The following is a 13,480-nucleotide window of genomic DNA, read 5'->3' on the forward strand; positions in this document are numbered from 1 at the left end:
TTCTATAGTTGTACTGCTGTTCCCCAACAAACGATGTAACATATGCGTATAAATAAAGATAATTTTCGCGCTATAGATTGTATGGTAATTTCGTCCGCGTGCTTAGATTTAGGTGCTCCTTAAAGAACCTCAGGTGGTCGAAATTTCCGAAGCCCTCCACTACGACGTCTCATACTCATATCGTGCTTTTGGGACGTAAAACCCCAACCAACAATAATTATTATGGTAATTTCGTGCGAAACAAAAGTTCAGCTGCGTGACATCGCATTTTCTCTCGCATGGCAATAGTCATCTGAATCATCCTCCTCTGATTTTTCCCAATGAAACTCAAACGTCAGCAATCGGTCGGATGGCTAGAGAGGGCGCAAATAATCTCGGCTTGTTTATTCGTCGAACATCCAAAGTATGCTTGTCACATATGCGCATCCTTTTTATACAGCTTGAAAATTCCGAGGTGAATCATTTTGCCTGACACGGCGTGTGGGGTATTGTATACTGCAATAATAATATCTGGGGTTTAACGTCCCAAAACCACGATATGATTATGAGGGACGCCGTAGTGGAGGGCTCCGGAAATTTCGACCACCTGGGGTTCTTTAACGTGCACCTAAAGTACACGGGCCCCAAACCTTTTCGCCTCCATCGAAAATGCAGCTGCCGCGGCCGGGATTCGATCCCGCGACCTTCGGGTCAGCAGTCGAGCGCCATAACCACTATACCACCGTGGCGGGGCGTATTGTATACTATAAGCCGGTTGCTTTGCTTGCAAGCTTGAACCATGGGCACTGCTTTTTCGTTAACCAGCAGCGCGCGCGCACATATTCTGATGTCGGTGTTCACCGTGGAATAGGACTTTGACTAACAGCATGTATGTTCACGATAGAGTGACCGTATGCCATAACGTCCCGCCGATGAAAAAGGAAAAAAAAAAAAAAAACATAAAGAAACTTGCAAGTGTTGGAAGTCTTTTGTGACATTTAATTAAACTTGTCTCACTGGCGTTCGTATACTCACGGTAGTTATAAAAAAAGATGCAAAAAAATTAAAAAAACACAAGACCAATGCGCTTGTCCCGTACCTTTCCTTGTTAACTTTTCTTTTTTCGCGCAGCCTTTTTCTTTCAAATATGCATAACACACTAGGCCAACGGCGAGTTATACAAGACCACCTTTTATCAATGCGCATGCCTGTGGGTTCCAAGCTTTGCCCAGAAGTTTGAGCAAATGTTTAGGTATACGCAACGTCCTCGGCCCAAATGGTTGCGGTAACGTGTGCTTATAATGTCGTTGTAGCAACGTTATAGTAAAGTAGTGACTTGTCGTTATAGCTACCGTCCATATGGCTCCAAACATTGTCAGTTCTTGTCCGTGCTGGTGTTTGTCTCACTCTGTTCTTCGAACACCGACGGAAGGACAAATGGCGACACAAGGCGCTTGCGTCATCCTTTGTTCTTCGTCTGTCCGTGTTCGGCCTGTATGCGCTACTCTTCACGAAAATCATGTTCACCCACGTTTCTACTGTGTCGAAATCGTGCGTATAATTTTCGAGGTAAATTATGTAAAGTTTTAGCGCAGATCCTTCGGAAGCCGCATAACGCCAAAGTAATAAAAAAGTAAACATATGTAACAATGAAACATATATAGTAAATATTGTAATGGAATTTTTTGAAGTAATTATTATGCCGGGCACAAGCATAACTCCGAGTGTTCACACAAAAAATTAAAATTGCGTTTTAGTACGCAGGTAAAATTACGACGCCTTGTCACGGATGCAGCAAGCGACCTGATCGGCGACTCATATGGTTCCCCAGAATGGGGAGCGGCTCAGGGGCAGTAAGTAATACTGGCAAGCATACATTGGACTTCTCAGTGCCGTAACTTCCTGCGTATTTCTCGCTCTCGCTCTCTTGATGGGGATAGCGATTGAACTCAGATTCGAGGCCCGTTCGCGCCGTCGTTCCTAAATGCGTGCAGTTCTGTGTGCGGCGGCGCATGCGCATGCAACCCGCACGCCCCATGCGTCAGAGGTCACGTGATCCGCTACCGGTGCGAATATGGACGAAATAAAAATTAGGACGGATCATTGCTAGCTCACTGCATCGATTGCGCAACACGACTGAAGTAAAACAAGTATCGGCCCAACAGCGCCCGTTAGTGCAGGAACGTACGCTCTCTTTTATAGGTGTCACGTATAGGGGAAAAAAAAAACAAAAGCAAAGGAGTGGCATCGCGGAGAGTTTGCTTGCAAAGGCTGACCGACTGCGCGAGTATATAATGCGTGCGAGGCCAACGACAGCGACAAGAAGTGTTATATGACGACGCCTTTTACCAGTGTTGGATGTGACGCGATCTACCGAGTCTCCTGGGAGGGACTTGACTCCTGGGCACGACACAGCGACGTGGTAAAGGGAGCGGCGAAACTGAACGTTCGTTTCTATGTAGTTGTACCTTCAGGGGCTTTAGTTGTACCGACTGTTCAGGTGTCAAGTTCCTTCAAGGTTTCGGAGCTTATTCACAGCAATCCAGATGACAACCTTCGCAGTTCTGGCAGTTAAACGAGTATGAGAGCACTAGCTTTGGCACTATATAGTGAGCTACCTGCAGGATCGATGACATTCGGCAGCGGATACCTCGCCTCGGTCACTTTGAGAACATTTATTTAGCCAGATCCGCATTTTCCGCTTGATCGCCTGCTACAGTGGCCAAGGTATGAACAATAACCACCATTATCGTCATGCACTTCTGTTGCTTAATTTGAGCTCTAAAATCACCTAGAAACTAACTGCAATTGACTTTTTTTTTGTATTTCACACTAAATTCTTACAAACTGAAACGAAATGCCACTGAAGCAAAAAGCCGTCTTACCAGCAGCTTGACAAGCTTTTCAACCTTGATTGTATTCGGTAGTGGACAATCTTTTTTTTTTTTTTTGCACACTTTTTGCAAAAATGCTGACAGTCGCCTTCACAGACGAACTTTACGTCTAGGCGGCAGTAGTGGCTATGGTGCTCGACTGCTGACCCGCAGGTCGCGGGATCGAATCCCGGCCGCGGCGGCCGCATTTTCGATGGAGGCGAAAATGCTTGAGGCCCGTGTACTTTATACACGTTAAAGAACCCCATGTGGTCGAAATTTCCGGAGCCCTCCACTACGGCGTCTCTCATAATCATATCGTGATTTTGGGACGTTAAACCCCGAGAATTATTTAGTCGAGAGTTCGACGAAAGGTTCGTCTGGTCAGGTAACATGGTGAGGATGAAGATGCGGTCACTGATCAAGTCAAGGTGAAAACACAGGGACGTTTCGGGACCCGTATGGGTCCCTTGATCACACTCAAGGAACCCGTACGGGTTCCGAAATGTATCTGTGTTTTCACCTTGACTTGGTCAGTGACCGCATCTTCATCCTCCGCAATAATTATTACGTCGAGGCGGCAATACGTTGCCGCTACTAAAGCTACATTGAAATGACTGATTGCCAAGAACTTGTTGATCATTTTGGTAGTTATTCATATGGGAAAGTTCGAGGGATTCACAATATATGGCGTGCCTATATTTTAGAGATCATGAAAATCGTGCATAATTTGAGACATGCATCATCCAATTTAAATGGCGATATATAAAGCGAGTGCGCCGGGCGCGCAGGAAAAGCGGTTGCTTTGTTACGCAAGACGAGAACTTCCCGTGACGAAGAAGTGACGAAGTTTGACTGAAGGCGCGTTGTGAAAAGAGGCTGGAAAAGGCACTTGAATCAGCGGATCGCTTTACCTTTGCGTGAGATGTTTCGTGCTTAACTTTTTCGCGCTGTGCGCAATTCCACCTTTTCTTTCACTGCGTATACAGCGGGACACTAAAGCTGCTTATACTTGCAGATGGTGCATGAGGCCGAAGAGTGTTTTTGCGCCTTCTTATTATAGTTTAAGAAAGAAACCGATAAGCACCGCATATCACACGCATTGGATGAGCGGTTCACTCGTGTATTTCAGACGCCTTGCCGCTCTTCTTGACAAGATTCTGCTGCGGCGTTCCTCCATTCAAATTTCGACACTTTCTCGTCGCGGGAACTTCCGGTCTGACGTAACAGAGCGGCCGCCTTTCCTGTGCGCCCGGCGCGCTCGTTTAAGGTATCCCAATTTAAGTTGGATCATGAATATCTCAAATTAGATACAATTTTTTTTAACGCCATCGCGTTAGAGAGCTCGTTTCGCAGAAATTCCGGTGTCGGCGTCGTTGGCTGTGAGCGAAAAATCAGCGTTGTCCGGCGAGCGAAAATTCGAGATGGATGCAAACAAATAAATAATAAAAGATCTTCGGTTCGAGTGAGAATCGAACCCAAGGCTTCTGTGCGGCATGCAGGTGCTCTACCTCGGAGCAGCGCCAGTGCTTCAAACTGCTGCGCAAAAAGAAGTGCTATAAGAATGTCATGTAGTGGGCGGAGTCTCCTTAACGCATGTAATATTAGCAGCGAAGCTGTTTAAGCCGGCCGTAACGTCGGCCCTGCCGCAAAACTATAATTATAAACAGGTATACATGCCACAGAATTTGAGCAAATCGCACTACTCACCGCTACGGCGTGGCCTTGTATAGTGTAGTGTAGCAAGGGGGTTGGAAAGGGAAGTGCGCATGAGGTGGAAAAGAGAAGGGGAGAGAGTAAAGATTGCGAGTGCAAATCAGCGCAACCGGCAGGAGGAGACAGAAGAGAGGACACAGAGCGCTCTGTGTCCTCTCTTCTGTCCCCTCCTGCCGGTTGCGCTGATTTGCACGCATAATCATGTTGTACCAACGCGCCTAATCCTACAGTCTTCTGAGAACGTAAACCGTATAGCACAGAAAGAATGAGAAAGAGCGAAATAGAGAGAAATAAATGCAGAAAGAAAAAGAAAGAGACACAGCGAGAACATCAACGAAAGAGAGGGAAAGAAGTAGAGAGAGAGAAAAAAAAAAGATAGAAAGAAAGAGAAAAATTCTTCACGAAGCGAGATTCGAACCCGCCTACCCGCGATCCGAAGGCGAGCGTCCTAAGCACTAGGCTATCCAGGCACGCTAGCAGAGCATGCGACCTAGAGAGTCATGGGGCGTTCTGAGAAAGTGCGTACTCCTGAGGAGGAAGCCGCGCATCACGAGCGGCGACAGGCCCGATCTTCGCTGTGCCAAACTTTGCGTGCAAACATTAATTTTTTTTTCGTGGCAAAATCATCAAATCGCACCAGGTGTCGAAACACGTGAATTGCGTTGCGAGTGGGGGGTTTAAAGCTGCCCACCCGTTACATAGTGTGCAGCGGAGCAGGTGCGCGTGGTCCCTTAAGGGGTATTCAGACGGGGGAGGAATGCTCGGGGGAGACGGGGGGGTTGCGGATCACGTGACCACGACGTCACGGATTAGCGAGTGGGCGTGACCCCCCCGCGCCTCCTCGGAGGAGACGGGGACGTTTTCCCCGAAAGGACAAACAATCCCCCGGCGGTGGGGGATGTGGCGGAATTTCTGGCTCTTGTTTGGCCACATTGTTGCACTTGCTCCTGCAGAGAGCGGCAGTGGGTGTCCAGTCTGCAGTTGGGGTCATCTGTAGCTGGGGTCATCGTCGTCAGCAGCTGGTGATACGGGCGGTACAAGCCACAGGAGTAGTCTGGTAACACTGGTCTCCCCCTCCGTTCGCCCCGTCCGTGTGAGTGGGGGGCATTTGTGGCGACTTCTCCTCGCGAGTTGACGTCACTAGGCTCCGCCTTTACCCCCCGAGCATTTCTCCCCCGTCTGAATACCCCTTTAGGGACGAGTGCTGAGTACTTCGCCAATTTGCAAAATAATTATGGCGTAGTGGGCACTTAGCAACTGCACATCCATTAGACATTCTAGGGTTAGTTTGACACGGCCGATGTTACGCGCACAAACGTTCCTGAATAAAATATTAGTCCCTTTCTTTTAGCATGGCTGAAGGCGATGCGCACGGGGCCCGATTACGCTATCGCGTTCTACTGTTGAAGGCGAAGCTCAAGCGTCATCCAAGTTTTTATTTCTAAAAAATGGGCATGCTATATATTGCGACGCCCTACAGCTTTCGCATACGAACAACTGCCCTCAATGTGATAGCAGAAAGTTAACGGGTTTTTGTTATTCGTCTTTTCAATGTAACTTTAGCTGCTTATTGTCTGAATCTGAAATAATATTGTCTTAAAAGACACACACACACACACACACACACACACACACACACACACACACACACACACACACACACACACACACACACACACACACACACACACACACACACACACACACACACACACACACACGCGCCAAGATAGCAGTACACACTGCAATTCACAGAAGCCATGACGTAAATCCAACAACTCATATACAGCACATATCACGTTAACAGACTAGCAGAAAAATTAAAGGAACACTAAAGAGGAACAATGAATTGGTTTAGATCGATAAATTGTGCTCTGAGAAGTCTAATGTCGTTAATTTCGCCATCATAGGTTTATTAATAGAGGAGAAAATAAAGTTCAAAGTTTCATTTTTAAATTTCGCGCCGTAACCTCGCCGCGTGACGTCACGGATTTCAAAGTGTATTTATCGTATTTTGGCGCCATTGGCTCAACAAAATCACCCCAAACTTGGTATGTTAAGTCTATGGCCTCCTCAGAGGACAATGTACTTCATTTTTACCGATTAGGAACATGCGTGGTCCCTAGTAGGCGTCGTCAAAACATGTGACGTCACGGCGAATGGTGCGGAAACTTCTAGGTGGCGTCGCCACCCACATTTTGTTTTTGCGCGTTTTCTCGCTTACTAAGCGTCTTCTCGCAACAAGCGTGGTGTTTTCGGCACCGTGAAAGAGTACTTTACTAATATGAGAAAAAAATCGTTTTGCTCTTTAGTGTCCCTTTAAATTTAATATGAAAAGAGAGGGCAGTCTTTATGCAAACCTATAGTCAGTGTGTATAAAATGCCCCCAGTTTTAGCCGTGACGTCAGACGTTGTACTTATGTATACATTAAAAAAAAAAGAGAGAGAAAACAGCAAGAAACACAGTATACGGCGAATCGAAGTAAACGATAGTTCACAATTTCTTAGTCGATGTGAAATACCGGATCCGCTCAAGGTTTTTGTGGCCTTATAAGTGGGTGAGCCCAGTTTTACACGAAAGCCCTTTCCCCCCAGAGTTTCACGTTGGGATTCTGTTGAGCTTCTTATGCACCGTGATTGCAATGGTCCATTGCCACAGATTCAGCCATCCACAGGGACCCTGTACGAGCCGGACGTGCCATTTGAGAAGGCCACTTTCGGCATGGGCTGCTTCTGGAAATCCGAATCCTTGTACGGTTGCGTCAAGGGAGTGTTGCGGACCACCGCTGCCTACGCCGGAGGCACCAAGAAGGACCCCACGTATCGCTCACTGTAAGTTCATTGCATTTGCTGTGGGGCTCATATACCAGGTTATACGCAGGCTGACAGAGCTACTCCGGATAGCATGGCTGTGCCAGTGGCGGCCAGGCGAAACTACTTCCATTTATCACGATTGCCCACGCTATGCGTCCATCCCGCACTGCATGTAATTACACGACAAAATGAATACGTTCGAACCTCGAATATCGCAGGCACCGTTTTAATAGGGCATAGAGTTAAATAGTGTCACCCGAGAGCAATGCAATACAATTCACCCGAGAGCAATGCTTGTTATTCGAGTTTTCACTTCTAGTTGGTGAACTCGTTCACGAGGCACATGATCTCTAAATGAATGCATTCATCACTGCAAGATCAACTGTTTCTTTGCGAGCAACAATTTAACCTAATTTTCGGTATTTCCGGAAACACCTTCTATAAGGTCTAGATTGAGAGAGCCGTGCGATCGTGGCGCTCCCGTTCCAGGCCAGCGCAACGTATAGGCTGAAAGGCCGGATTAAATAGCGAATGATGTTTGTAGCATTATAACAGTATACTGCGGCTGTCTACACATTCTTTGGCGTTGATTGCACGTCTGCAGCTACGCACATATGCTACGCTGCCGATTATTTGTGCGAATTTGACTGGACGCGCTGCCGCCCTTGTGGTGCACACGGTTTCTACTATACTGTGATCAGCAGTGTGTCTCACTGTTGTCTGCAAAAATGCAGGAGTCCCGGGGAAGATGAAGACGACGAGTAAGTGTTTAATTTAAGCACTTTCTGGTTCCAGCCTCCAAATTCAAATAGTTTGCAATTAATCATAAATGTATCATTTACGGATATACGGGCTGAAGACTACGAGTGGTATCGGATAAATAAATAAAAAAGAAGAATAGCATATCAAACGCAATTGGAACCTTCGTTGTGGGCAAAGCTTTCTTCGATCAATCCGTTTATATGCAATGAAGAGACTCGAGTCTCTCATCATGGGGACAGGGGCGGCGCCAGTGGGGGGTTTGGGGGGGCTCCAGCCCCCCCAAAATTTCCGCCTGCCCCCCCTTTGCCCCCCCAAGAGCAAGCATAGTCAAAATACAATGCATATGTTCCCAGCCTCTCAGCCCCCCTGAAGGAACCCACTTGTCGTGGGTGCCCCTCCAGTAAAAAAATCCTGGCGCCGCCCCTGCATGGGGATCATGATGTACCCGACTGTGCACCCGACTGTACTTTATTTCCAACTGATTGTGCTTATACGCGAACGAAAGCAGACATGGCCTTATAATATGTGACGTGGAAGCAGCGAAGAGTTGCAGAATGCGACGTTGTGCGAGTGCACGTTAAGGAATAAAAGTGAGTGAAGGCAGGGACGTAGCCAGGGGGGGGGGGGGGTTGGGGGTTCAAACCCCCCCCGAAATTTTTCAGTTTTGCTTGCGTATATATACACGCGCACATACAAACGCACGCACGAACATACATAAAGTGTGGTTGAACCCCCCCCGAAAAAAATTTCTGGCTACGGCCCTGAGTGAAGGTGTGTTCTAGAGAAGTATGAAGCACAGTGATGCATGTTTAGCGCGTCAGCATTTTTCTGATGAACGTGATTGATCAACCAACCGCACTGCCCACACGATCGTGATGGCATCTATCCGGCGAGATGTCCGTTGTATACGTCGTCTCCAGCAAATGTTCGCGATTTCCCTATATATACTCTGCTGGACCACCTACAACGACTGCGCCCAACACGGAGAAAGAGGCAGTCTAAGGGAACACCAAAGTGAAACACTAAATAAATTTTAACTGATAACTGATAATATCGCGATCATATGTTCATTACTACAAGAGAAAACAAAGGGCAAAGTTCTTTTTTGTTTGTTTGTTTGATTCGCGCCGAAACTTTAGAGCTGGTAAGACATCAGTGTGACGTTACGAATTTCAAAATATTTTCGTATTTTGGCCACTTTGGCTCAGTAGTTCATCCCAGAAGTTGTCATGTTAAGTACCTCTCTGGCTCACACTCGCAACCCATTTTAGCCGATAAAAAATTGAGACGTTAAACTCCATGGTTTATTATTTTATTTTCTAATCGTCACGTGAAAGTCCGTCGGTTGGTTGGTCACGCTTTCCAACACGCCCATGGACCGTGGAAGCTTTGACGCCCGCACTTGTGCACTGTTTACAGGTCTGACTACACCGAGGTGGTGCGCATCGAGTACGACCCTAGGGAGACGAGCTTCAAAGAGCTGCTCAAGCTCTTTTGGCCGAACCACGATCCGACCCGCGAATACGTCAGCAGGGAGTACATGTCCATCATCTTCTGCCATAACGACGCCCAGGAGACCGAGGCGAAACGGTCGCTGGAGGAGAACCGGAAGAACTTCCGCGCACCCATAGTCACCAAGATCCTCAAGCTGGAACAGTACCACCTGGCTGAGCAGTGAGCATATACTTGAAGCTTTCCTGTCAAGCATCCGCTACAGTGGATTTAACGGTACCGATGGTGACTGCCGTGTATTTCATATTTTGAGCCATGCATGCGTCGTCAAAAGTACAAGCTCCATTGAGTACTTTACAGCAAACCAGCAGTAACGATTAAAACAAGTTTGTTACCTTGTAATGCGTTCATCACGAAGTTTCATCCACGTAGCAGATACATTTTAAGGGAGAGAAGCCTTCTCTTGGTGGGGGCATTTTAATAACAAATGGCCCTTCAAGGAAAAAGAAAAGTGATAACAAGTTGTTGTTTTGTTATTAAAAAAAAAAACAGCACTGAATTCTGGAATTTCTAAGTGCCAAAAACACGATTTGGCATACAGGCAAGGCATAGCGCACAGGTCTGCGAATCAACTGTTAAAGTTTGCAGTTATATAACGTGCAGCTAGATCTAAGTACATGAGCGTTTTTTCACCTCGCCCTCGTCTAAATGCGGCCGTAGAAGCCGGGATGAAATGCGCAGCGTTAAATTCAGCAGCGTCACATCCGGCTTCTTCTTCGTTTCTATCCTGGAATAGAAATGCGCTTTGTATTTACCCTTTTTTTTTCTTTTTTCTTTTTCCTTTTTTTGTTCGTCAATGTTCAATGTCTAACAGAAGTGGTTTCGTAAAAAATTATTGTAAAAATCTGGCTCAAGCAACCTTTATTTTTACAGATGGAAAATATACGCACCAACTGACATGTTTAAAGGGCACTGCAGAGGCAAGCCTGTGGTGCGTAGATCGCGCGTTGACGATCGTGTCTGCAAATATCACCACCGACGTACGCCGTCAAAGCTGTGGTGCGCATCGAGTACGACCCAGGGAGACGAGCTCTCACGCTCCTCTTCTTGGGGGAACTCCACAGTGGCGGTAAATCGGGCTTGTTGGTTGTTCAGGATCGTAAAATAACAGCGCAAAAACAACGGACGAACACACAGCTAGAGATCGACAAACGAGCGCTGTTTGTCTCTGTGTGTTCGTCCTTTGTTTTTGCGCTGTTCTTTTATGTCCTTGGAGGAGCTACCTGGCACGCCGGCACGATGACGTCATGCATGAGCGTCGGCAGGGGGTGCAAACGGGTCACACCGGCACTTGTCCCCAACCCAAGCTACACCAGCTCTCCCTCCCTCCCACAGCCGCAATGCAGTACGGTTTTGCACCTTTCCCTCCAAACAATATCCTGCCGACGCCCATTACGTTATGTGCAGTGAAGCACTCAGTCCGCGCATGGAGGAAGGAAAACTTTCTTCCTCTATGCTTCCGCGTCACACGTACGGCGTCTTCGGCTCCATACGCGTGACGATGCAGATGAAAACTCTGGGATTCCTCTAAAACGCAGATCACATAGAAAACCACGGTTAGAGTAAAATAGGGGGCCAGGCGTCGCTTTGGCGAGTCACAAACGAGCATGTGGGTCCTCGGTTCCGATATGGGCAAGATAAGAATTTAGCTTACGGGTGATAGTCTCGCCTTAGATCATCACCACGTTGCTTGCAGGGTGACTAATCTCCTCGCAAGACTTTTCATACGTTTCTATCTCGGCCATACTAATCCATCGAAAAAAATAACTTGGTGTATCATTCCAGCGTATGATCGAAACCTCCGACGGGGCCCGGTGAGCACTGCGCATAACCTGTACGGTGCGAGGTACAAAAGCTAGTATTGATCATGTTCACATTGAAACAGCGTCAAACTTCGCCAGTGTGACGACGCAACCAATGTGCTCTCGCTAATGCCTCGCAAAGGTAGAATACAAGAACTGTGCCGGGATATTGGCGACGATTCTATTACAATTCCCTTTTTTTTTTTCGGCTTTTATCGTGATTGACCCACGTTCTTGCCGGGATCAGCCGGCCGTAAGTCGCGACTCGGGTGATGATAATAAATAGAAAAACCGTCACACCGGCTCTTGAGCGTTCAATAGCTTAAATTATTGCCGGACACTATAAGGGTACACGAGTAATGCGCGGTTTTACACCTCCTCTGTCGATGTCTCCTTTTGGCCCTACTGGGCCGCGAGCCAAGTTCGCGGCTTTAGAATAGTGTAGGGCATGCAATAAACGCTAAGTTCTGGAGTATGCCTCACGGGGAGGGGTAAGCAACGAGATTGCTTCGCCGCATTGTAGTCTCTTGTATCCTGCAGGCACCACCAGAAGTACAGACTCCAGCGGCAAACTGCGCTGTACAAGAGCCTCCTCCAGTCCGGCATGAAGGACGTGACTCGGAGCCACGTGGCGACGCGACTCAACGGCTACGTGGCCGGCTTTGGCACCATGGCCGCATTCGATGCTGAATGCAACCAGCTGGGCCTCTCCTCTGATCAGATCAACGCCGTTCGCGCCCTCATCCGAAAAGGCAGATCTCGCTGAGAGTCCTGCGCGGCACACAACAATGCCGCCTCCATTGCTGCTCTCACTACACATGAGCAGTGCCCGCAAAAGGAGCCCGGCTGCACAATGGATGGTTTTACTCCTGATAGCTAAAAAGTTTACATATGCTTAAGGATTCTCAATTAAATTACCACCAATCAGACAAGGACACATTTTGTTTATTATTAATTGCGTTCTGTCTCTGGCTGTAAGGCATCTGCAGGCTCTCCGCCTGCCAGCGCCACTTATTTTGTGGCTTGACTGAAAACATCTTAGTTCCGGCTTGTGCAGCTCTGCAGATAAACTGGCTCGAACCAGTTTGAGCTGAATCGTTATTCTTAATTTTTGTACGCGTAAAAAAAAAAAAGGCGATGAAAACGCAACTTTTTGTGCTTAATAAAGAGACACTCCAACACTTTCCGAACACGCTAAGGAAACATTGGCGATCTCACGAACATATGCGAGTCGAACATTACTCCGCCGCATGCAACAGGGAGCCCACAAATTTCGCATAAATGGTTGTTCGCTCTCTGAGGTGGTATCCGAGGCCCCCTGTACTATTTTGCCACTGTCCGCGCTTCACAGACCACACGCCAGCACTACAGTCATTCGGCTGGAGCGGTGAGTTCTTGCAGCGGAAGCTCACTCACGCATATGCACCTATTCAGTCATCTAGTAAACTGAGCAATCGCGCTTGTTATTATGTCCATAGGCGCGCGCACGAGTGAGTGCCCCCCCGTGCCCTCATACGGCGTCCCTCATAATCATATCGTGGCTTTGGGACGTTAAACCCCAACTATTAATATTAAGAGTGGCGCCCGTGCTCCTGCGAGGTCGTATCACGCCGAGCCGTCAGGCGTAATACTTGTCGGAGGCCCACGCGTACGGACATTTACGCGAGCGGCAATGCCCGCCGAGACGTGCTTGCGACTCCCCTTTCGTGTCTTCGTACGCGCGCTGAAGCCCTTTTGCTCCTCCGCCGGAACGACGTTGTTCGGTGTTTGGGGAGCCGCCAAAGGCAATAAAGTGTTTCTGTTGTTGTAGAAGGAACTACTGTGTGTTTTGCCGCGCAGCTCTCGGCGCCTTTGCAGGCGAAAGCGCGCGCGGAACGGCGCAGGCGACGGCCGGACGCGGCCCTGGGCAGGTAAAGACGATGACGACTGCATCTGCCCCATCGAACTTGTGTATGTCCCGGCCCATTTGGGGAATCCGGGGAACGAGGCCGCCCACCATGCACCAAGGTCGAGAATTTACCA

General features: G+C 48.0%; 1 protein-coding gene across 2 annotated transcripts in view; it reads left to right on the top strand.

The window, feature by feature from the left end:
- Nucleotides 1-12,435, top strand: part of LOC119377596 (peptide methionine sulfoxide reductase) — a 22,723-nt gene extending 10,288 nt beyond the window's left edge. The window contains exons 2-5 of one of the 2 annotated variants that reach the window (XM_049411311.1): nucleotides 1,737-1,832; nucleotides 7,228-7,400; nucleotides 9,564-9,818; nucleotides 11,999-12,435. In XM_049411311.1, the coding sequence (XP_049267268.1) occupies nucleotides 1,737-1,832; nucleotides 7,228-7,400; nucleotides 9,564-9,818; nucleotides 11,999-12,224 (750 nt within the window). In that variant the 3' untranslated portion in view covers nucleotides 12,225-12,435. The remainder of the gene's footprint in view (nucleotides 1-1,736; nucleotides 1,833-7,227; nucleotides 7,401-9,563; nucleotides 9,819-11,998) is intronic. The other variant, XM_037646983.2, reaches the window with a different exon arrangement.
- The last annotated feature ends 1,045 nt before the right edge of the window (nucleotides 12,436-13,480 follow it).

Source organism: Rhipicephalus sanguineus, chromosome 1 (assembly GCF_013339695.2).
Source record: "Rhipicephalus sanguineus isolate Rsan-2018 chromosome 1, BIME_Rsan_1.4, whole genome shotgun sequence".
Classification (NCBI taxonomy): domain Eukaryota; kingdom Metazoa; phylum Arthropoda; class Arachnida; order Ixodida; family Ixodidae; genus Rhipicephalus; species Rhipicephalus sanguineus.